This window comes from Mchenga conophoros, linkage group LG9 (genome assembly GCF_057382185.1).
Source record: "Mchenga conophoros isolate Kocher_MC1m ecotype Shallow Benthic linkage group LG9, M_conophoros_male_GT1.1, whole genome shotgun sequence".
Classification (NCBI taxonomy): Eukaryota; Metazoa; Chordata; class Actinopteri; order Cichliformes; family Cichlidae; genus Mchenga; species Mchenga conophoros.
In genome coordinates, this window is record NC_140534.1 from 22433303 (window position 1) to 22459787 (window position 26485).

A 26485-nucleotide genomic window follows, 5' to 3' on the forward strand; every position below is an offset into this window, starting at 1 on the left:
CCACAGGCGCTCACACTGCTCACGCGCAAACGTAAACGTTGGTGAAAAAGACGGAGCAGCACGGCAGTGCAGCGTGTGATCTGGACACAAGCGATGGAGGCACAACTTGTAGAACTTTGGAAAGCTCATCCGAGCCTTTTCGATGTGGCATCACAAAATTATCACGACCACAACAACCGTGAAAATAGTTGGATCTACATCGCTGCTCAATCACAGCTGCCTGATCAATGTTTTTCATTAGCAATTTAGCAAAGTTGATGGTGGTGGTGTGTGTGTGTGTGAGTGAAAGACAGAGAGAGAGAGCGACAGATTTTCTGTTACAAGCTTCATGTTATGGAGGCACAGTGTGAGCTCTCAGGTCGCATCAGAGCATCGGGCGGTATAGTGTGAGAATACATCGTGACATACGAACTTCTAACCCCTGCGAGTCAATCGTGCAGTTTGAGCAGGAGCTGAATAACGTGACTGAAAAAAATCGCACAGTGTCTGCCCAGCTTTAGGTGTACAGTCGTCCGAGACTTGCACCGCAGAGTCGGCGTTTGTTTCCCTGTTGGCCATGCTTCTTGTTGTGGTCATCTGTTGTCTTCCGGTATTTTCTCCGTAAGCGACCTTTCCTCGACCAATGAGATGAGCGGTAATCTGAATTGTCATACTCGAATTGTCATAAGTGTGCTGTCAGCTCATTGGTCACAAAGCAGGAGAGGGGCTGGGAATTATGTTTTCAAACAAAGTGTTAATTCCATAAACATTTATAGACTACTTTTGATTCTCACTGTATTACGGGACAAAGTGCGTCCCTTATTAGCTCAATACGGGACGTGTGCTTTTGTTTCGAAATACGGGACGATTCCGTATTTTAAGGGACGGTTGGCAACCCTACTTCCTGCTGTTAATGCATGGATTATTTCAAACTCTAATTAGATTTTTATATGACTTTTCTGTGCAGGCGCCCCAGGAATAAAGCAGTAAATCTGTACTGGATCGCACTGAGGTGCACTGCAGTGCGTACAGAGACAATGCACAATGCATGACATTCTTTATCGCACTTGTATTTGCTTGGGCGATGAGCTACAAAATGAAATTCAATACATAAAACTGTGGCTGTGGAATATATATAGCAAGTAAATCCCTTAAAATCTAATATATTTCCAACTGGTAAAACTGTGTTAAAGTTAAAGCTATTCAGCTTAAGCTTATTAAGTTATTGAGGTGTGAAGACTGATGCTACTCTCGTGTCTGCCTATTAAACATGGACAGAGTCCAGATAGTTTGCGTAGCTTGGCTCAGTTTAACTTAGCAAAGCAGTTAGCCCAACTCTGTGTGAAGCTACCAAAACCTGCTGCCTACCAGCACCTCTAGAGCTCACTTAGTAACATGATTGTTTAATCCCCACAAAAAAGTTATGGTTTTAATGTGCTGGGCTTTTGCTAAGCTAAACTAAGCTAAGCTAGGCTAAGCTAACTAATTAGATACATTTTACATTACTGGTTTTGCCCAGCTTATTAGTTATATTCAAAACACAGCCAACGTTAACACACAGTACATTAGAAAGAAGAGGGGGCAGGAAAAGCAACTTAAATAAAAAGTAAATTCTTTATGTCAAATTTTGATTGCTCGTATGGCAAAGATTGTCACATTATTTCCTGTTATCATTGTGTATGATAAATCCTGATTTGTAATCCAAAGAAATTGAATCCAACCCTTGTTGCTTCTTTAGATTAAGTCAGTTACATAGCACAACAAAAGTCCTTTAAACTTTTACAACACCCTTGCATTTGACACATTTGAATAACTTCTCTGCACTAGGTTCCTTTTTTTCCACTTGACTGAGAGACTCTTGGTGTGGAAATTGTTGTGCCCCTCATGTGGTACGACACTGTTTCCTTGCAGACTGCTTATTTTGATTACAGACAGGACGGCTGATCAAAGCAGCAAAATGTGAGCCAGCTCAGCCCAACCTGAGAATACAACCGCCCTTCCTTTCCCCTCCTCTGCTCCCCTGGTGATTGACTTCCTTTTGCCTACAGCTAAAGGATTATCAGGTGCCTAATGGTGTGGTGTGGGCCAGAGAGAGGTCATTTCCACAGCCTGAGGCTGCTGATGTCTGGGCAGACTGTATAGCTTCTCCGATCTGTGGTTTAAGGTGATAAGAAGCTACAAATTAAATCAATTATAGCCTGGTCTCAACAACAACATAAATAACACCTAATGAGAATTTAGCTACCTTCAGTGATACTATCAGACAAAGCCCAGTTTGCATAAATGCGTCATCAATTATGTAAAAAAAAAAAAAGCTTAGTTAAATTATCTTCAAACATCCTGAAAAGACAGTAAACAGTGTTGCTAACCTGGACTGTACTTCTTTTTTCAATTGCACATTTTATAAACCTGATTTAATAGTTAGAAGACTTTTTATTGAGCATTAATGAATGTAAACAGAATACCACAGATTTCTCTAGTTTACACGGATTAAATAATCCAGGTACAGAAACAAAGATCTGAAAATGGCTGAGGTGGTTTTGGCTTCATTTTAAGAGTGACTAATGATAAAGTCTAAGCTAGCATTAAAAGCATATTACAGTCTGTGTTGTAATAAGTGCTTGTATCTGACCTGTTAATTACACAGGACACCCACAAATATATTCACTCGTCGCTTCCTTTACTGGATGGGCTGTGGGTTGGTCTGCCCATGGGTAAAAATTCATTGAGCTTAAAAAATGCAATAATGTTGTATAATCTAACTGGCTGCAGGCAAACTTTTTTTTACATTTTCCCCCTATATTATTATGACTTAATGCACTTTATGGAGCATCCATTAGAATACATTTATTTATTTGTCATGACAAGGTTGTGAAAATATGTCAAAATGTATTACCAGGACGTTCAGCTTGATTGGAATAGCATGCTATGACTTCTGGTAGCAATTCATTGTATGTTTTTTTTTTTTAGGAATTTCTCCAAATTTTCTTGTCCTTTCCTTTTAATGGAAAGGACAAGCGAGAGCTCATCTCTTCTTAAGGTTTTAAGTTGTAAGATTACAGGGTTTAACTGCCAGTAGATCACGCCACATAGTTGCTATTAGGTGTTGTTGTTAGCTGTTGTTCTCTCCTGATAGCTGGTGATGGGTTCGAATGTCATTATCAGCTAAAAATAGTCACCGCAGAATATAAAATGTTGGCACATGGCTCATGTTGTGTGATCTGGAGTACAGATTGATCAAAAGTCTAATATTTTTTTGGATTTCACTTTAAAAACTGCTCTATCAGCAGTATATTTTGCAGCCTGCACTTCGATTGTATGTGCAAGAACAAAGGGAGACTTGATGTAACATATAAACTATTCCCATACATCATCCTAATTTTTTCATGATTACTGCTGATTTGTTCTTTTTCTAAAGGTTAGTTCCTTTTCCCTATTAAAGGTCATTTCCAATAGTTTTCTTTATTATTATGAAAAATCTCTGATTGTACAGGCAATATCGTTCAATTTCTCCACAGAGTCTTGCTGTGCAGTTTATAAAGCACATCAGGCCCTTTGGACTGACAGGTGCAGGATGCAAATACTGCCCTTTTCCTTCAAACATGGACATGAGTCAGTGCACTCTGCAAATACCATCTGTGAGAAAACAAAGCCTTGTTTGTTTCAGCTAATGGAAGAGTTTGATTTTCTTTACAGTCACTGCAGACGGGTGATATTCACAAAAGCCCTCCTATGGCTATTGAATAGTCATGGACTAAAACTAAAGAGGTTCATAATTTTTCAGACAAAGATGCAGTTTTTGTAGTTTTACCTCTGTACACAACCACAGTGGATTTTAAATCAAACAATAAAAATATGATTTAAGTCTTGACTTTCAGTTTTAATTCAAGGAGTTTTTACAAAAATTTTGCATGAACAGTTTAGGAATTTTTATTCACAATCCTAATTTTGCAATGTCAATGTCAATGTGCATGACTGTGTTTACCTGTGCTACCTTCAGTTGCTGCTTGTGCGTCTCTCTGCATCTGTTTGTATTTAATAACTGAAAAGCATGCTCCATTGGGTCGAGATCAGGTGACTGACTTGCAAAATCTGCATTTTAACCATCACATCTGTTTGACTTAAAATTCACTGTGGTGAATTTATCAAAATTTAAGCTGTGTCTTTATGAATCTAACAATATTTCTTTTTTGTTTTGGTCAAAATCTAAAGTACAGCAGCAGAAATGTGTGTTTGTCTCCTTTCTGCTAGGAAAGTTTTTAAAAATGTTTTTTATTTACAACCCATTTGCAGGATTTAGGTTTCAAAACAAAATATAAAGTGAGGAATGAATTTAATGATAGATGATAAAATCTGTCAGGGATAGCTGTGGTTTAGTTTATTGCTTGAAATAGGATTTGGTTCTGTCTTTGTCCTTTAATGTTTGGAAACTCGTGACGAATTTCAAGTAGTAGAGCTACATATGATCCGTGCAACAACAACTTTGTATGATTTAAATATGGGCAAGAAAAACATACGTCTGTGTCGAAAAGAAGTACAGTTTCCTCATTTTGATGCCACCACCGAAACTGTTTTAGCATTCTGGTTTTCCTGATAGAAATGAAGTATCTGCCATAAAGACAAGAACACACACTCCTCGGAGACACGAGTTATGTTCGACACAACACCTCAGTCTCAATATGCTTCCATTCAAGATTTCATCACTCCACAGCCCAGCAGTTGCACACATTGGTTTCATCATGCTGTGTCAGAGGCATCAAAGACAGTTTGGTTTATAAAGTCTAGGAGGACTGTGCTAACTGGTTTGATATTCAAATCTCTCAGTGCCAACCGCAGCCTTCTGCAAAGAGATCCTCTATGAAAGACCCTGGGACATGCCAGAAAACAAAGTTGGAAACTCTTACCATGCCAAGAGGATGTGTTTTTTTGTGAGACTTATTTTACTCAAACTAAACTTACAAAACAACCACTCTCACTACATACTGCGGAGAACTTAAAGCTGCCGCTGAAAGGATGAAAAAAGCCCCGAGATATTAACTTTGACAAATAAACGCTATCCAAGTTTCACAGATGTAATCACAACACCATTTAAATTACTGAATAAATCACCTTTGACAACTCATTATTGCAGCAGACTTTGAATCAGAGCCGGTGAGAGCGAAAGAGTCTGACTCTGAATGAAAAGGTTTGAAGTGTTTCTCCTGCATTTGCTTTAAATGTAATGGGCTTAAATTACAGTAACTGGAAATAAAAAGAAAGAAAGAAACAGGCAGATGTGGAGCTGTGCCCACTGAGGCTGAAGAGCAGTGGGGAGAAAAGGTGGTGACAAGCTGGAGCTAAAGCCAAATGGACGAGGCTGAACTGAGAGCTGTGACACAAAGTTAAACTCTTATTACACTAACTGAAATGTAACCTTTGGCTAAGCTCCTGTTTTTATTTGCAGTTTTATTTATGCTTTGTAGTTTGTTTTTCTCACTTTTCCTCATGAACGACTTTGAGTACTAAGAAAAAGAGGCTTTAAAAGAAATAAAGAGCTATAATGAGCTGCTACAAAAACCCTGAAATCTGATATAATAGCATTTCGCTTGCCACAGATGCTACACAGACATTGATCCAGTCCTGAATTGTTTTTTATACCTCTACGTAGCTCATGAGCTAGTCAGAATCCCATTTTTCAGAGCCACTCTACAATGTGAACTCCAAACATGGTGCAAAGACAGCATGTGGATTTATCCAGATATTTTAATATGCACAAGAAATTTTAGGGCATTGAATTGATTTTGAGACTCACTGGGTATCTGCTGGATCTTGTGGACCAACACAAAGGCGTCAGACAGGCCAACTTTCACCGGGTGATTGACAGAGCTGATCTGTGACACCTCAACGGGGATCTGAAATAGAAAAAGGGAAATCATTACCATGACCACGAAGATCAGTCTGAGACAGGCTGAGAAATGCAAACAGGCCACAGCAGCGTAGAAGTGCTGACAATCTCCTTTAGGAATCTGCTGAGGCAACATGCTACTTCAATAAGCATATGGCTATCTTTGGAGCATAGAATAAACATTTCAGGCACAGATGGGACAGAAATGAGCAACAGCTTTGTGAAGACTTACAAATAGAAAAACAGAAGTCTATATAAGGTAAAATGTAGTATTTTGATCGTACACACTAATTCAGAAAAGCAGCTAAACGCAACAAAAGTTTGTATGGAGGAGGAATTTAAAGTGACGTAAAGTACATAGTAGCTCAGCTGTACTCAACATTAACTCGTAATCATCGAGGTTATGTGCACACAGATCACGACTGATAGTCACACTGCTCTTTTCAGACCCATAATAATGCCAGCCTAATGTGAAACAACAGGAGAAAAAAGTTCAGCAGCCTTCAGATCAGATCCTCTAATAGGTAAAAATAACAAATTACATAAGCGAGCTCGAGCATAAAAGAAGCAGCACCGCTGTTATAACCACTGCAATTATCTTATCATGGCTTAGGAAATTTCACACTCCAACAGCGGGCTCTTCAGGTTTTTCATGACCTTTCTTTTCTCTCTCTTCAATTAGGTTGTTTTTCAAGACATTTTTGAAATGTGGATATTAACGGACACGGTTAGGGCGTGCAGTGACCCAGAGTTTGTAACATTAGTGGAGATTATGCCAAAACCTAATCAAGCATATGGAAAAAGCTGGTAAGGCGTTAACTGATTTTTTTCTTGAGAAGCTGCCATTAAACTTGAGAAACTCATTTTGTCGGTCACTTTGGCATCGCTCCTTTAGTCAAAACACATCAACACTGGGTATTTGTTCACTGAACTAAAACAACAGGGCAGGGCCAAATGTTAGAAATGAGTAATACTGTTAAAAGAAACATCAGGGAAACAGATTGTGTGTGTTTACGGTTTTAAGGAGACCTTTTGTGGCCACTATCAGATCATTCGTTTTATTCTTACTACAGACTTTGTACGATTTACAGTTCAAAATAATCTGTATCTATCTTATACTGGGACGTGGAGCAGACCTTGAGTTCATCCTCTGTCTGAAACATTTAAGCTTCTCCTTTAAGCAAACTGTCTTCTGATTGGCTGCCCCTCGTAAGCAGGAGGTTTGAATAGCAGGAGTGTGGGGCTGCTGTTATCTATGACCTCATACAAATCCAAGAGTATAAAAACATTTCACTCGCTGGGCTCACATCCTCGTATGAGGTTTGACAGCGTTTTAGTAGATAAAGGTGAATGCTTGGACATGAATTGAGCTGCGGTTTGGGGAAGGCCTTGAAGAGGACTGGTGGCGGCTCCCGGGCCTGGCAGATCCCCATGTACTAAATAGAAGTTAAGAAGTTCAAGAATTAAAAAGGGGAAGCAGGGTGGCGCATGTAAATGAGAACGAACAGCTTGTAGAACTGGGGGAACATATATAGTTGAGAACCAGGAGCGTGCTTGGAGGCGTTATCTCGTATAAGATGTATGTATGATGAGCTTCTGCCGATTGAACATCTATAAATAGATTAATCTGAAAATATATGTGTGACAGAAAATAGGTAGAAATAGGCCACTTAAATGTAAGTAATATTATCTTTTTCTTGATGATTGTGTGTCAGTTTTTCTGAAAATAGCTACTTGAAAGTATCTGGTAAATAAAAATTGGTGTGCAATTTTGAAAAATTTAAATTTACTGGCAATTTTGTCAAGACTTTTAGTTGAAAACAAACCCCAAAAAAGTATAAAAACCATTAGCAGAATGGTAAGAAATAACCGGCGTGATGCTGTGTGTTGGAGAGAGATACATTAAGTGGAAAAGAGAACTTAAATTCAGGGACTGGTCCAAGTAGGGGGTGTAATGAAAACTGAATGCTATTTTTTTAATGTTTAGTTCTGACTCTAGAAACAGTGAGGTAAACCACTATCTGACGATGCTGTCAGAAAAAGAAACAAACAGAAATGAGCGCAGTAAGAAGCTGAGCTTTTGTGAGATCTCGCTCTCCCCACCTCTTTGTAGGCGAAGACGATCCTACCAGTCTTGTGCAATGTGGCCTGGAAGGTGAAACTTCCCAGGCTGTAGTTGTCCTGCAGGTGGACGTGGTCCCACTGCACAACCAGAGCAGTTCCTTAAAGGAGAAAGAAGAGAGAAAAGAAAGAGTGAAAACATTTTCACAGCTTTTGCTAAACAGCATCGGCTAGATTAAAGTAATTCACTCGTTACATTCAGTTACCAGTGAATGTAACTGTCTGCATATAGCATGTACTTGTTTTACAGTGTGAGTCGGGCAGTTTTCACCAGAATGAGAGTTTTTCATAAATGACTCTTTCCTAAAGTTACAGAATGAAAACTGCCAACTGAAAAGGCTCAGAGCAATCGCCAACGTGTAGTAGTACAGAAAAATGAGATGGAAGCAGTGAAGTAGCAACAACAAGACTACTGAACTGATCCAGGTGCAGCTTTTAATGTATAAACACTGGTGAACATCATTGACACCTCTACCAGGTAAACAGAATGCATAGCGTTTGAATAAATGCATAAACAAGGGAACATATATTACACTATAACTTAATTCTGTAACTTCAAATCTTACAAAAGCTGCCAGACAGGACACGCTTCTTTCCTTCCCACTGTCGACAAAGTGCTGGTTCATAGGGGGTCACCTGACTGGTGGGGTTTTCTCTGTATCAGTGTAGGGTCTTTACCTTACAGTATGAAGCGCCGTGAGACAATTGAATTGAAGTGAACTGAAGTTCATTACCAGGAGCCACCACCATGATGCATCGGTTTCATTCGGGGAAGTACTAAATTAGCACCAGACTCACAGCTCTGCCCTCCAGAGAACCAGCCTTGCATTACTTTTAACACTATTTTAATTTACTGTGGACTTCGGAGAACCCGCTGATGTGGAAGCCATTCGTCCCCTCAGAGTTAGTCATTTGGCTTGATGCCAGGGCAATAAAGGTTTGTTAATGCGACCAATCAATTTTTCCGTCACACAGACAGAGCAAGTCCATCCAAAGTAAAGGCGAGCTTTAACTTCCCTGCTGGCAGTTGGTGACTGGTCGGAAAGGAAACCCCATCATAAATTACATGTGGTTTACTGCATGGCCTCTGGCACTGGACATGGATGCGTCTTGTGTTAAAAGAAGGGGAGGGGGGTTAGACAACAACATGTGACTAATATTTTAACAACCTCGAGGAGAAAGGCATTAAATATACAGTAAGAAGCCAGTGCACTAAATTGCTATTAACTTTTGGCACAGCGGGATTACTCAGTCAGTACGAGTTACGCTTAATATAAGTCTGCTTAAAATGCATTGAGTTCAGGAGGGGAGGCTGACGTGCTATCTGGGGCTGCCTTTCTAAAAATATAGAGTGTGTGAGGAGGTGTGGAGGGAGTACACACTGGCCTTGTTTCCATTTTCAGTTACAAGTTTAACCCGCTGTATGAACAAAGAAGCAAAAAAAGAAACAAATCCAGCCTGTAACACCAGAACGATTAGGTCATTTTTTGGCTTAGGGAAAAAAATGAATACATCTGAGGAGTGATGCACAGATGTTCAACAGATGTTGTCAGGAATGCAATGGCAGATTAACAAGACAGTCAAGATGACAGAATTATTGAAGGTAAACATGTGAAGAAGCAATTTCCAGATTCTACTATCCAGTTAAAAACATTTTATATGCACTTTTGTTTCCATAAAGCAACGTAAACTGGCCATATCACAAATTTGATGCAATCTGCCTTAGTTTGCTACAAGTACGAGTAACCCGGACTCCAGCTCAGATGGAAGCCATGCCGCAGAGAAGCTTCTTGGTATCTGATAAAACCAGAAAACATTGATGAAGATCTCCACTTAAGCAGTTTATCTAGATTGTAATACACTCTTTAGCTTATCCAGTGAGATAATATCAATAAAGACTTCTCCAGGCGATGTCACTCAGGGCCACTTCATTATCCATATGTTGATGCTCTCTCAGCTGCAGCTCACCGAGTGTTTGCCTCATCTGTCTGTCAGCGTATTGATGAGAAAACCCACGCGGACTCTTCTATAACAGCGAGTGTAGTCTGACGTGCTTCCCGGAGCGTTACAGCATTGCAACACTCACATTTGCTGGATTTAGGATGTTTTGAATGGACAAAGACGTTAATCTGATCAATAAGAGGAAATGCTACGGGACTGCACTAATTGTGAGTGACAGATGTGTGTATTCTTGGACATGTTGCTATTCTAGATATACTTTTTCAAGACTGGACAGCCATATCAACCACCTGAAACATGAGAAGTGTAAGGGAGTCATTCAGGATTAGACTATTAAAAAAACAGCAACAGGAATCTAAAATATTTAACAATATATGTCAGGGTGGTGTATTTGGTGACTCTGATCCTGGGTTGGTACTATTGTTCCTTTTTTAATATAATAAAAAATGTAATAATTGAACAGCAGCTGATGGTGCTGTGAAGTTAATCACTGAACGGTGGATTAATACGTGCCCGTCTGTTGCATCAATCAGCCTTATTTTTATCACAGTGATGTCACTGTGGTCCCGCCGGACACAAGAGTCAGCTGAGGTGCAGAAACATTAAACTCCTCTGTAAATAAACTTCAGCTCTTCAGTTTCACAGTCCTATCACATGCGTTCTTTATTTAGCAGATTTCAATTAACAACATCAAGTGAAAGTTGTGAAACTTGAACATTTGACAGCAAAGTTTTCACACACCCTCCACAGTCTAGTTTGTGTGGAACAAACAATATGGTTCTGCGGCGAACGCCTCATCAAGCAGCTTCAAAACTTGTTTTTATCATTTTTTAATGGAGGCGCTGCCTCCTCCACAGCACGGCAGACCGTGCAGTTCTTATGTTGTATTGGCAGGACATTGACTGATGGACGCAGCGCTGAGAAGCAGGCAGGCTGAGAATCGATTGGCTGCCAGTTTGGTTAAAGTCTGATGAGCTCCACTGCAGAAGGTCACACAGTTGGTCAGTCACACTGCTGCACACGGATCACAGAGCAGTGACAGACAGAACGGATAACAACCATCACAGATAGCAAAGAAAAGATACGGAGGAAGGGCGATGTTTTAGTTTAAAGGCAGTAAGCAGAATTTAGGGAGGTCTTAAGAAGATCTTGGAGGATTCTGTGAAACACTGTTAGCCATAAAATCTATTCTTTAACTTTAAGATTACCTGGCTTTATATAATAAATACTTTTTTTTGGAAGCAGACATAAATACATATTGCAGTGTTGTAAGCAATTTGTATTTTGATATATACAATGCAATAAAATGTCTTGAGGGATAAAACAACAGTAATATATTTCTGGGTCATTTTCATCAAATGAAAGCCTTGATAAAGCAAGGTACTTTTTATATATGAGCAAAACTCTTACACAGGCTACAGGCTATAGAGAAACTATAAAGTCTCGTGTTAAAATGCACAACCTTATAGTAGAAATAACCATGTTTACAGTATAATATATAGTTTTAGTGTCTGAAGCTAATTCTGTGTTCATAATATATGGATTGGGATTATTTTCAAAATAGCGCATGCCTTTAATTGACTTTTCTCCATGTATGCTTTGCTTCTGTTGTTTACTCCTTAAAATTAGGATGCTAATAATGATCACAGTGAACTATGGGTGCTACTCGCTAACCAAGCTAGCTAGCCAGTGCTAACTTATGCTGATAACTCATTAGTTATACTTTCTTGTCTAGATGTGGTGATGCTTTTAAAAAAATAAAATAAAATAAAAAATGAGATGAGGCCACTTTAAAAAAGTAGACCATGAGTTTTGTTTAGTTGGATGTCAATTAAATGAAACCCATGGGCTAATATTCGCCTACAATATTAACCACCCTGATATGGTAAGGTAAAGACCAACCATATTAGAAGGAGAACCTTAGTAACAACACCACCCTCTGTGAACAAGCACGTGACGACATTGGTAACCAGCTGAATCGAGCCAGAACAGACAAAGAGACAACATGTCTGTGTTGGAGACAAGTTATGCTCACTCGCTCAGAATGACTCAGATTAATTGCAATGTGTTGGCAACTCATAAACTGGTTTGCAGTTATTTACAAATTTTCACAAATCTCTCTGAGAGTGATTGCAGTCGGTCTAAATTGGACTTCAGTTGTCTGTAGACAGGTTGATCACCTTCCCATCAAAAGTGGTTATCAAGGTGTAGAAGATGTTGCAAACTCAACCTCAGGGTGACCAATACCAACACATCAATGCAATCAATGGGCAATAACAGAATTTTACTTCCTTTTTCTTAGCAGCAAAATGAACCACAGATTTGGCTGCAGGAAACTTAAAGCAAACCCGCTGTTTCTTCACAAATTAGCTCACTGAAATGCTTTTTTGTGCCACATTTATTTTGTAGTGCACGGGAAGGAGTACACAAGTGTTACACAATCGTGCAGAACTAAGATGCTAGTGCTGTTACCGTTGTCAGAGTAGATGACGGTAGAGTTTCTGGAGAGACTTGGGTCAAAGTTAGCCATTAGCGGAGCAATGTACTGTGTAGCTGTTAGCATCCGGTGGACCACGTCACCAGTGTAGATGAACCCTGAAGGAGAAAAAGGACAGAAGACCACATATTACTCTTTGTTGAACTCTAAATTCAAATTCTGACTTCTAATTTAACACTTAAATTATGACTAAGATAAGATAAGATAAGATAAGATAAGATAGAACTTTATTAATCCCTCGGGTGGGTTCCTCTGGGAAATTCGACTTCCAAAAAAAGCACAGCAACGACCGAAGTTACAGTTACAGAACTGTTATATATATATATACACACACACACACACACACATATATAAATACAGAGACAAATATAAATAAAATATACAAAGGGGATAAATAGAATAAATAGGAATAAAAAATAAAAATACAAGTGAATTGCACATTTCAAGTATTGAGTCTATTGCACTGTTGACTATTTACAAAAAGTATTGCACAAGGTATTGTACAGTGAGGTGCAGAGGCACTACAGCTTAGTTGTTCCCCCCTCCTTTGTCCTCCTGTTTCCCCTCCCTCTCCCCTCCAGAGAGGAGTTAAACAGTCTGATGGCGTGTGGGACAAAGGACTATGTGAAGTGTCACTTATAATGCAGATATCCTTCTTGTCTCCCCCATTTCTACCTTTCCTCCCTTAATAAAGCTGTAATCTGATACACTGTCTACCCAGGAGACAACATCGCTGCCCTTCACTCCACAGTTAACAGCTTCTCATTAACAGACAACCATCTCTTGTCTCAGTCTATGGGCTTGCGCTCTAGGTACCTTCACCAAGGAATAGCGATTAATTAGCCCTAATATCTTTTATCAAAAAACAGAAGGGCAAATCAGAATGACTTTAAGGGAGGATGTGCTCCTGTTCCTCCACTGCTGCACTTTCTCCTCTCTTGTCATTATCAATCATGAATGCTAATGAAGAGTCGATGACAACGAAAAAGGGGTTTTGTTAACTTTTCCTCAACAAGGCACAAATAGATTGCTCTATAGAGGGAAAGACGGGGAGACAGAGACGTGCCCAGGCAACACAAGCTAGAGCTGGATCATTCAACAGCCCATAAACGTGGTTATTAATGGACTCCAGGAAAAGGGGGAAAACGCTCACTATTCATCACAAGGGAGCAGTCTTTGCATAAAGAATTTGCACTTATGACAACAGAATCAAACTTCATCTTAATTTCCCTGCTGACAACAATGTTTAGCAAAGTCAGCTTCTATTTCAAGATTTATTCAAGGTAAAAGCTTTTGTTCTCACTCTGACTTTGCCTGGACTGCAAAAATAGAAAAAATAAAGCAATAAAAAGGATCCCACGCACGGCCTTAGATATCATCTTTTACTCATTACAAAAGGAAAACCTGGCATTTGGGTGAAACTGTGTTACATATCCAAAGTAGTTCACCTTTGAAGAACAGTTTGAAGAATGAATAATAAACGTACAGTGACAGTATCTTCAGATAACTACATGCTTTAAGCAGCTTCTTGTCAAATGATTCTTCTTCTTCACTTCAAGGTATTTATGTTTTTAAAACCTCATCACTTTTGCCCTGTTAAAGACTGAGAAACTAAATTTTCTGATTCTTCCCAATTCCCCAAGATGTTGGAAATAAGATTTGAGATTATGATTTACGCTGGCATCGTTGTGTTTCATAATTGCTGCTAATTTGTTAGCTCCACATTCATGCTGCGTATCTCCCATTCAGTAACATCCCAAAGGTGTTGAGTTGGATGCCGATCCAACAGTCTGACAGTCTGAAGCATTCATTTGATGATTTTGCACGCACACACACACACACACACACACACACACACACACACACACACACACACACACACACACACAAATTTCATTAGATACACCCTTTAAACCACAAATTTCTAATCACAGAATCACGTTTTAACAACTCTATGCATTTAAGTATGCAGACACGACGACATGCATAATTTCAATCCGAGTGGGAGATTGGGGAATAAAGGTAATTTAAGTGACTTTGAACGTGGCATGGTTGTTGGTGCCATGTATTTCAGAAACTGCTAACCTGTTGGGATTTTCCAAATTGTCTGAAAAGACAGAAAATATCCAGTGAGCAGCAGTTCTTTAGGTGACAATGCCTTGTTTATGTCAACGGTCAGGGCAGAATGGCCAGACTGCAGAAGAGCATCTCTAAACAAGGGCCACAGCAGAGGACCACACCAGGTGCCACTTCTGTCAGCTAAGACCAGAATATAGAGGCTACAATTTGCAAGGGCTCACCAAAAGTAGAAAAATGTTTTCTGGTCTGATGAGTCTCTATTTCTGCTGCAAAATTCAGATGCTACGATCAGAATTGGTGTAAACAGTATGAAAATGTGGCTCCATCCAACCTTGTGTCAATGTTTCAGGCTACTAGGGGTGTAATGGTGGGGGCGTATTTTTTTGGCACATTTAGGTCCCTTAATGCCAACCAGTGTAGTTTAAACACCACAGCCTACTTCAGTATTGCTGCTGCTGACCACGTCAACCACTTTATGACTGCAGTGTACCATCTTTTGACGGCTGCTTCCAGCAGGATAGCGTGCCACGTCACAAACCTCAAATGATCTCAAACTGGATTTTTGAACATGACAATGAGAAGTACTCAAATGGCTTCTACTGTCAGCAGATCTCCATCTATCCGAGCACCTTTGGGGTGTGGTGGAATTGAAGAGTCACGTCATGAATAGGGGTGCAACGATACACAAAATTCACGGTTCGGTTCGATACTTTGGTGTCACGGTTCGATATTTTTTCGATACAAAAAAAATGTTCATGCCTTTTTAATTTGTCATTTATTAAAATTATAAATATATATTTTAACTCAAAAGTACAGTTTTTAAATTTAATGTTGCTGAAACAAAAGTAATTAAAAAAATAAATATATCTCAGGGCTCTCAAAATTTCAAAATCCCTGGTAGCCCTTCGGGCAGGGACTCTTCAGTTTTTGGTAGCCCAAAATAAATGTAAGTAGCCCGAATAAAAAAGAGAGCAATTTTGTGATTGATGTTTTGTTTCCTTTACAATATTATACATTAAAGTATAATATTGTAAAGGAAACAAAACATTAATCAAAAAATTGTTGAAAAACAAATTACAACATTGTATAAAAATTACAATCATCAACTCAAATACTTGGTTCTAATTGAACAGAAATTTCTATGAACTTGTAAGAACTGTGTAGGACATGAATCAGTCTGTGTCAGATCCTGAATTTGAAATTTCCGCTGAAGTCACAGGTAAGAGACAAGTGGAACCAAGATCTAGGCCATTTGCTTTTTGAAGTTTGCAAAGACTGCTAAATTTTGCCAGTGGTAGTTCACTCTTTGCAACATAGTACACTGTTCTAAACAGATTTTTCAGGTTTATTTTTAGTATGTTATTTGCAATTGGTGTTTGTTCTGGGAAAGATATTGCAGACTGAGCAATAATGCATTTCTTGCATTTCTCATGGGTTCTAATGGGGGCCTTTCTTAAAATGACTGGTCCCAGTAACAAAGGCGCTTGTCGACTCAGAAATCGAGAGAAAACCAACAACACACCCGGCAGAACATCATGTTATTTACACGGGTGCACATAAGTGGTCCGCATGTGCGCATTCGCTGTCAAAATAAAAGACGCGCACCAGATAAGAAGTTGCAACGCGCGTTTGCGTCCATATAAAAAGCACTGTTTTTGTCCGCTAGAGTGGGATTTTCACGGCACATTCCGCACCACATCTCTGTGCGTTCATCATTTGTTTGAAGCCAGCTCACCTCCTGCAACCACTTTTCCGAGAATACGTGCTTCTTTTGTGGTTCGGACTCCTTCTGACAATTGTTTGGAGGTGGAGGAACACCAAAGTAATTGCTTAAAGGAGCTTCTTCGACATCTTTAAGAGTTTTAAACAAATGTCTGTCCTCCTCCAGAAAATCTTATGTATGCAAACACGCGTTGCAACTTCATATCTTGTGCGCGTTTTGTTTTGTTTTTTGACAGCGAATGCGCACCTGCGGACCACTTATGTGCACCTGCGGACCACTTATGTGCAGCCCCGGTTATATAGCTCGTCATATTGCTGTCACAGAAATTCTTTTGTCCATGAAACCATAAAGCTGCACTTTCGTTTTGCCTTATAGTCTGATTTGTCATAACTTTTCCGTTTTGTGGTAAGCTTTTCTTTGGCTGTTACTTCTTCACCCTGACCTGTCTTATTTGGCTCAGCAGAACACACACATAACGGTCAGCGATTCTCTGCGCGATCAACCTCTCATATGTTTAAGCTTGCTGCAGGAAAGTTCACTTGTCATGTTTGCATAGTAAGCTAACGATTGATAAGACGATGTCGGAGGAATTGGTGCACAAATTATCATCACTCACCAATCAGTACTGTTGCTCTCTATACACAGTTCGCGCGATTGCAAAGTGAAAGCAAAAAACAAGCGCAAATTCAAACGCGATTTCAATATGTCACATATTGACAGTGGCTCACCGATGCCAGTGACATAATTACCCAGCTACATTTCCGAAAGAATGCAAAAGCATTGACATATATTTTTCCTTCCTACAATAGCCCTACGGGCAGGGCAGAGATAGATTTTGGTAGCCCGACTGGAAAAATCGCTAGCCCCGGGACGTTGGGCAGGCGATTTTGGAGCCCTGTATCTGATTGAGGAATCACTTTGGAAAAGAGAGTTTATTACAGAGAAAAGGCTCTTTCCAAAATAAAAGCTATACTATCCGCTTCTTCTGGGCTATATTCTCAGCAGCATATTGTAGCGGGTCAGGGCTGTTCGGGGTTCTGTTTGTACAGTTATGTTTTGTTTATGTTGCCATAGTGACGGGTGACGCCCGCTCGCTGCGACGGTGTGTCCTTCCGGGGTCAGAGGGCGCCCTGTGTGTTGTTGTTGTTGTTGCTGTGCGGTTGCCGCGCTGAGCAGTTAGCTAGCGGCAGTGTTCTTCTGCAGATGTCAATAAACGGCTGTGCTCCCTGGCTAGCTCACGGGAAGCAAGACCAAACGATACCTCCGTCTCCTCGTTGTCTGAGCTCGCCACATTGGTGTCAGAAGTGGGATGATGGTGGCACCCCATGTTCTGACCCGAGTGACTTTTCCCCCGCCGGTCGTGACCGGCCGGTGCGCCAAAAGAAGGCACCTGGACATTTGCAAAGTGAAAGCAAAAAACAAGCGCAAATTCAAACGCGATTTCAATATGTCACATATTGACAGTGGCTCACCGATGCCAATGACATAATTACCCAGCTACATTTCCGAAAGAATGCAAAAGCATTGACATATATTTTTCCTTCCTATGATAGCCCGACGGGCAGGGCAGAGATAGATTTTGGTAGCCCGACTGGAAAAATCGCTAGCCCCGGGACGTCGGGCTAGCGATTTTGCAAGCCCTGTGTTACAGGCATTCCCCTTTAAGGATGAAGCCTGATGGGAAATGTATTCGGGATGTGTGTAGCGGGACTGCCTGGTGTGTGTGTGAAGAGAGAGAGCGGAGAAGGGGAAAAAGTAAGGGTTAGCTACAGAAGAGACGAAAAGAAAATAAATAAAAGGAATATAATAACTCCCTCGACAGCCAGAGTTGTGTCGGCGATGCTCGCTGTGAGTAAACTGTTTCAGCCCACTGTACGCGGTGTTCGTGCCTTAGAAAAGAAATAAAGTTTGGTGAAGCAGATTTGCAGGACTTTGTGTGGGGTAATGGGGTCGTCGGGGACAACTGACCCCTTAGGTGAGGGGCTATGTAGCGGGTCAGGGCTGTTCGGGGTTCTGTTTGTACAGTTATGTTTTGTTTATGTTGCCATAGTGACGGGTGACGCCCTCTCGCTGCGATGGTGTGTCCTTCTGGGGTCAGAGGGCGCCCTGTGTGTTGTTGTTGCTGTGCGGTTGCCGCGCTGAGCAGTTAGCTAGCGGCAGTGTTCTTCTGCAGATGTCAATAAACTGCTGTGCTCCCTGGCTAGCTCACGGGAAGCAAGACCAAACGATACCTCCGTCTCCTCGTTGTCTGAGCTCGCCACAATATTAAACATATCAGGTCCCCATAAGGAGAATCATGTGCTAATGGCTGTCTAAATGACTCGGGTAAAGTTTGTAGCATGCATGCTTGTTGTTTTTGTCTGCTTCCACTTGTCTTTGCACCTGGATGATGTCGGCGTAAATGTGCAGTCATATTCGTTGTGTTCCCACTAGTGCTGTCAGCGTTAATCTCGTTGAAATGACAACGCCACAACACGGCAAATCTCCATTAACGAGCTACCCCTGCATGGGACTAGACGGCCAACACCTTAACGAGCTAACTGCGCTAACACACTATAGTTCCCACCCATGTAATTGAGCATTGCGTGGCACATCCAACATACTGTTTTACTTTAGTCCATGACACACTTACCTTCAGGGTCATACGTCACATGAAAACCAAAATAATTCCAAATGCCAGATCTGAATGAGGGTGGGGGAGGTTCAATTTGCCATGTTGCAAGGAGATAATAATAATAATGGATTGGATTTATATAGCGCTTTTCAAGGCACCCAAAGCGCTTTGCAATACCACTATTCATTCACTCTCACATTCACACACTGGTGGAGGCTACAGTTGTAGCCACAGCTGCCCTGGGGCAGACTGACAGAGGCGAGGCTGCCATATCGCGCCATCGGCCCCTCTGGCCAACACCAGTAGGCAGTAGGGTAAAGTGTCTTGCCCAAGGACACAACGACCAGGACAGAGAGCCCGGGGATCGAACCGGCGACCTTCCAGTTACAGACGCGCTTCCCAGCCCCCTGAGCCACGGTCGCCCTAGAAGAGCTTAACTTCTGTCTCGCTAGCTTGCCCTGCGCTCTTCCTTCTGACAATGCTGTCTGTGTTGAACGCTCAGTGGATCTGCGCTCGACAGTGCAGCCTAGGCGGAGTAGTCGAACGCAGATTCACTGAGCGCTCAACACAGACAGCATCGTCAGAAGGAAAGTTGATAAAATAAATTACAAATTTTGTATTGTTTGATATGCGTACCGAACCGAAAGCACTGTATCGAACGGTTCAATATCGATACGAGTATCGTTGCACCCCTAGTCATGAATGTAGTCAACAAATCTGCAGCAAATTGTTGAATGTGTCCTAAGAACAATATATAAAAGTATGAAGCCAGCATGTTACTAACTTTGCACAAACACTGGAAAGAGGCAGTCTGTGTAAATTATATAATTAATGAAAGCAGCGAAGAGAAGCAATGCCTCAAGACATGGCATAATATTGTGATAGGCCAACAGGTTTCATTTCACAGTCAGTTGCTATTTTCAAAGCAACTTTGGTGTTCAAAGTATTTAAGCAACAGTACATTGACACAAAGTCACTGCTTTTCAAGCTAGATAGCTGTGTCCTGATTGTATATATACATAAGTCTACTGGAGATGAAGATGGAAGTGTTAAACAGTCAAAACTAGACATTTACATACAGCCATGTCTATCCTTAAAAAAAAAATCTAAATCAGAAATCTTAACATAACCCTAACACCGTAAATCACATGCTGTACATGAAAACATCTGGTCCTCACTTGATTTTAGGACAGCCGGTCTTTTAGTTATGTGGTGCTTCACAGTAAAATCACTCAACAGGTCAGAATACGAATTTAATCTCTTTCTTTTCTTCTCAGGTTCAAGAGATATACTGTATATAAGGTGGCTGCCTAAGGCATATAGGCATAAAAAACTCTGCTGAGAAACAATTTTTGGGAAAAATGTCATTGAGGCCAGAGTATAAAACCTCATTTCATGTCACCGTATGTCTGATATGGTGGGCGTGCTATAAAACACATCTATCACTGTGGAAATCACAGGCAGAGCATACTATGAGGGGAATCAATCTTTCCCCAAAGATCTCCATGCTCAGAATTTCCTCCGTATAAAGTGCTGTCAGCACTGAAAGCAGGAGACAAGAAATATGGATCTGACTATATTTCTTGTGTAAAGTCTTGAATGCAGAGTGAACTTAGAGTGAATAAAGCAGTCCTTTTGGCTCACTGAAGGACTGCTTATATATGTATATATAAATTCCCCTCTCACCCCTGCGGGCGGTCTTTATCCTTCAAGCTTGGGTCCTCTACCAGAGGCCTGGGAGCTTAAGGGTCCTGCACTGTTTTTTGCAATTACTAGAGCTACGCTCTTCTGGACAGAGATCTCCGATGTTATTCCTGGGATCTGCTGGAGCCGCTCGCCTAGCTGGGGAGTCACTGCAACTAGCGCTCCGATTACCACTGGGACCACTGTTACCTTTACTCTTCACATCTTCTCAGGTTCTTTGAGCCCTTTGTATTTCACCAGCTTCTTGTGTTCCTTCTTCCTGATGTTGCTCTCATTTGATATCGTTCTCCTCCTCTGCTTGTTCACCACTACTATGTCCGGTTGGTTAGCCATCACCAGTTTCTGTCTGTACCTGAAAGACCCTAGGGACCATGTCCCATCTTGACCTCGGGACTTCAAGGCCACACTTGACTTAGATGTTCCTGTATACTATGCCGGCCACTTGGTTATGGCATTCAATGTTTCCCCAGCCTGCAAGCATCTTGCCATCTGCAGTTATGTACTGGATTGCATCTGTACACAGCCTGCACCTGGGATCTTGCCTTGTGTGGTAGACCCTGCCTCTATAGATCTTGTCCTCAGAGCTTGTTTCTGTGCTGCCATGATTAGTGCCTCTGCGCTTTCTTTCAGTCCAGCTTTGTCCAGCCACTGGTAGGATTTCTAGACAAGGTGCTTCCTTGTCTTGATGTCAATGGCTTCTATCTCCTTCTTTGGCCAGCTTATTATCCCAGCATGGTATCTGATCACTGGCAGGGCACAGGTGTTGATTACCCTGATCTTGGTTTTTCCATTCAGCTCACTCCTCAGGACTTGCCTTACCCTCTGCAGGTATTTGGTGGTTGCAACTTTCCTGGTGGCTTCTTTGTGGTTCCCATTTGCCTGTGGGATTCCCAAGGCACTTGTGCCCCACTCATGTATTGAGCCTTATGTCTTGTCATCCTAGCTGCTATGATGCCTGACAGGTAGGTACTTCAGAGGGTATTTCCTTGAAGTTTGATGCCAGGGACAATTTTAAAGAAGTATTTCATTAGGATAAGAAAGGATACAAGTTGTGCTTGAGAAAATAAGCAGTATGAAAAACAACTAGCTGAATACTTCAAGCAATTCAGTTCAGTCCTCTAGAAGTAGAAATGGCATGGGGTTTGTGACTGTTTCACATTGTGTAGCCAAATAATCATTAGACATAATAATTTAACTCAATAATTTGAATCTTTTAATATAAAACTATAGAAGGGACAAGGGCATTAGCCACATATGCAACATATGCAAGGGCACCATTATTGCTGAGGAAGTCAGACAAAGGAACTGAACAGTGAGTCTGCAAATTTTTCAAAATAAAAGACACTGCAGAGGAGTGAACAAATCTGCATTACAGAAACAAACCTGACACCCATCATTCTACCCAAGCCTGTGCTTGTAGCTCACCTTCTGCCTCTGGGCTCCACTTTCAACCCTTAAAAGCTAAAGAAATAAAAAAATAAAAAATACCCAACCAAACACACACTTCTCTGAAAACATAAAGCCCAGGGTTGAAATGTTTTATTTCTTAGCCTTGATGCCTTTGCTTTCTACCACCAGCAACCCCCTGAATACATAATCCCACTTATTTGACAGTCTAAAGAAAATCAGACAGCCTCTCAATACACTAAAGAGGTGAGAGCTGCGGGGCGCTCAATAGAGAGGCAATTCATTCATTATGGCCGTCACTTACAGCAGTAGGAGACTGGACAGAACAGGAGGCATACACGAGGGAACAACAGAGAAATAGAAGTAATGGAAAGAGGGAGCGTTCAGAAAGGAGGGACAGCGGAAGACACTTCTTTATTTCAGGAGCTGTGTCTGTGTGTGCTGCTGTCCAAAAACATGAGCAGGAATTAGCAGTCCCACCAGGTCAAAGCTTCACTTTACTGACGTTGTGTTTAGACAATCTTTGTTCCTTCGTACTGAGATGTTTAATTTACAGGATTTTTCTCTTCATCACAGCTCAGTTGTGAGCCAAGAAGAGGATTCACACAGAGATTTGATAAGAAAAAAATTAGGGAGGGAGTGGGTGTCACAGGACAGCTGTGTGGTAGGAAGGCTAAGGATCGAAGGAGACAGTGTAAACTCAAATTTATAAAATAAACAAAGTCCAAAAACTAAACACTAAAAACTAAATACTGGTAACCACAGAGCCAGGGACACGCAGCACTGGCGGATAACATGACAAAGGGCAAGAAGAGACTCAGACAATTTCTAAACAAGGTACTGAGGCTAAGGGAAACAGGTGGGAGACACTAACACAAAGACTGAAGGAACAGTATAACATTGCTCTCATATAGTACATTTTTACATAGTGTGGCAGTCTGATGCACAGAGTGATTTTCTTAAAACAACACAAAACAGAGCAGTGCTGCTAGTCCAGATCGAGGGGCGACTCTTTCTAATGAAAATCTTGCTGTTTGTTGTCTTCCTCATGTCTTCTTCTAATAACATTTCATATGAGCTTTTGTTCCCAAGAGTTTAAGTACCTCACACCTCACGAATGTTATGCATTTGGCACCTTAAACATTAATGACTGCAAAACATGAAAAAAACCAAGCTGATTCATGCAGTTGTCCTGTGTTTCCTGTAAGCCGATGCATGCATTCTTCCTCTAACAAGTGACAGACCAACCACTGAAATCAGTGCACAGCTGGATAACTGTCCACACAGCTGGCAGCGGTCAGATCATATTTCATCACTTATATTCACACTCAGCCTCTCTACTCTGGCTCTCAGCTGACTGCAGTATGTTGTAAGCAGAATTATTCAAATGTGCATGCGTCACTTTTTTCTTTTAGTTTACTTTGAAGAAAAGTAGAAAAGTCTTAATTCTATTATTAATATTTGTATTCATTATTTTTATTCATTGTTAAAGACATTCCTTGAACCTGTTTCCACTAGAAATTGACGTCCTTGTGTATTAGTATCTACAGTAATCTGCCTTATTTCATTTTAAAACAGCCACCATTACTTTTCCAGAAAGCTAAAACATCAATGGGAACCTACTCGGTTAATTTCTCACTCTGTACTTTAATGTTGGCTCTCTGTAGTTTAGAATAATCTTTATGTGTTTTATACTGGGCCTTTGTCCAGTGCCTCAGTTCACCAGAACTGTCTCTGTTGACGCCAACCTCCCTTTAAGCCACCTTTCTTTTGATTGGATGCCCCTCGCTAACAGAATGTGCATGAAGCTTCTGTGCTCACAGCCTGAGCTGTTCAACTGATGTGAACAAAATAGGGATATCTGCTCTCACTGACATCATATAAAGCAAATATTACAACAAAAAGTCTAAAACAGGGTGTTTTTACTTGAAGCCTCAGGCTTCTGGCTTACTGGGATATGCTAACCTCATTATTTGAAACTTTGGCCATGTTTAACATGAGAGTCCATCAATGTAGGCAGTTTAAAGAGGAAATGCACCTTAAGTTCTTAGAATGAGGCCTTTTTGATGTTTAAATCTACAGTCACTGTATCAAAAAAGTTGAAAAGTACACTTGGACCATAGATGTGTATTCAGGATACATGCCAACCCAGTCTTGGTGCCTGGATCATTAATGTGTTTGAGGATTGGCTGCTTTACTGTTTGGAAAGTAATGAAATCCGAATGCAACTCCGCTGCCGTTTTGTCACCCTCTGTTAAGAAATTATCTTTTCCAGCAGAGTTTTTCCGCGTAGGAAGCAAGAAAGAAAAATATCTGCTTAAGTAAAAAGTGTGACCTGCTGACAGAAATGAAGGCAGGCTGCAAAGATGGTACAGTGGTGAGAGGAGGGCGAGCTGACTGATAGGTCCTGAAATGGAGGGATATGAGGAGGGTGTCTCGGAGACAAAGTCCCCGAGGCCTGTGAGAGGCAGATAGCTGCCTCCTCCTCCTCTTCTTCGCGGCCTTGTCCCTCCATCTCTGTCTGGAGAAATGCAAATTCCTGTTATCTCTTTCGGGCTAGTAGCGCCTCTGCCCATCCGTTCCTCCTCACCATCATCCAGAACGTCTCTAAAGCCCACTGAACTTTCCCCAGCGATCGAGGATCAAGTGGGGACACGAGACAGTGACGAGAATGAAGATAAGAGACACAACTGATTATTTCTTTATTATTCCACCGACAGTTAAACGCTGCACAACATCTCTGAAATAGTTGAGTAAGTGCAGGGCTTTAGTCTTTGATGTGATAATAGACGGTTGGGGTGTTGCGGTTTCGCCATCAAGACTCAAGTGGAAAATTGCTTTGCACACTCTGGCAAACACGTCTGCTGCGTCATGTGTCTTGCCCCCAGATACACATCCTCTGATACCCCAACCTCTTTATCCACGTCTATCAGGGTGCGCTGGGTCACTCGGCAGAACGACTCCTGTCTCCCGTCCAAACCTACTGGTCTGGTTTCTCCTCCAGTTAAGTCTGGTGTGCAGAGTGTTGGGAGTGGTTTGTTGCTTTATCCCCTACTCTAGCAGACTATCCCACGGAGGTAAGAGCTGTAAATGTCTTGTATCAGGCTGCCTGCTTGGCTGGAAGATTGTTGTTGGTGGTTTTGTACTGTGGTTTGTGCCAGACAAGGTTTTTAAACCCTGAATCTCCCTGATTTAGTTTCCAAGAAGCATCTTTTGCAGAAATAACTCATTGTTTGGTCCCCTTTTCTGTATTTAGGGGGGATATCTCTTTGTACAGTAGCCACACCACACCCACAGGTTCACCAAGTACTAGAAACACATTCAGACATGAACACATGTATGCACACAGACTGTGGTTTTCTTCCCCATTTCATAAATGCCTCTGTACTCCAGACTCATTTCATAAATCTCACCACATTCCCTGCTAAACCCCATAGCAATAAAAATCTGTCTGTGTACAGTATAATATACCAAGCACAGGCAGTATATCCAATAATAACACTAATAAATACGACTGAGAACAGAGGGCAAAAGCAGTGTTCACTTACCACCGGTCGCCACTGTGATTTCACGCAGGTAATGTCCGTAAAAAGGAAAATCGAAGGACAGATTAACTCTCTGTGAAAAAACAAAAACAAAAAACAGACAGATGACCTCAGTCAGGATGATAGAGCTAAGACAGGATCCAAGAAAAAGCTGTTTTGATCTTAAAAAAACAAAGAGGATTTAGATCAGAAGGAAAATGTGAAAAACAAATACCAAAGTGCCCGGTGTGTTACTTCTGCTCTACTTTACAGGGTAATCTTTATGAGAAGAAAGAAGTCCTACAAACTAAAAAAGACAAACACTGAACTCAAAGTTTTGCTGAAAAAAAATGTTTATGTCACAGCTGAAATATACAATGTGAAGCAATGACAGTACTTTCTTAAACACTCATGGAGAAATACTTATATTCAAATTCAAATTTTATTTGTCACACACAACCATACACAGTATGACATGGGGGTGAAATGCTTGTAGCTGTACAATGCCCGACCATTAAATGACATATACACCTTATCTCTGCATGTAACTATTCAGTGGCGGTCGTTTTTTACCTAGGAAAACATGAAGTCTTGAGCCACCCCTTAGTTCATTATATTCTGCTTTCAAAGAGCCAGATCTTCTTCTGAATTTATAAAGTACGATGAGCAAAGGTTGTTTCACTAAAATACAAATGCTTCCCACTTCTTTAGTTGAATCTGTCAAAAAATGCCAAATATATTATACAGTTTGACCCCTTGTGAATAAGGCAGTGGACAAAAGTAGGGTTTACTGTTCTTCCATGTATGTTTGTACATGCTTCAATAAATCAGTGCAACTATTCCCCATTTTCCTAGCAAAATATAGAGAAATGAGGATATGGCTCGGGACTTACATGTCAGCACTGTGACTCCCAAAGTGAGAAATATGAAATATGTCTTTACCTACCCTCTGAACTGACCCATACATAAAATTCAAGGCTCACTTGAGACCACT

At 41.0% G+C, this 26485-nt stretch overlaps 1 protein-coding gene across 1 annotated transcript in view; it reads right to left on the reverse strand.

Annotated features, from left to right (window-relative positions):
• Positions 1-26485, reverse strand: part of plxdc2b (plexin domain containing 2b) — a 119241-nt gene that overhangs the window by 24846 nt on the left and 67910 nt on the right. The window contains exons 4-7 of the mRNA XM_085286983.1: positions 25516-25585; positions 12416-12538; positions 7967-8085; positions 5771-5870 (exon numbers count right to left, since the gene is read on the reverse strand). Coding sequence (XP_085143109.1) covers positions 5771-5870; positions 7967-8085; positions 12416-12538; positions 25516-25585 — 412 coding nt within the window. The remainder of the gene's footprint in view (positions 1-5770; positions 5871-7966; positions 8086-12415; positions 12539-25515; positions 25586-26485) is intronic.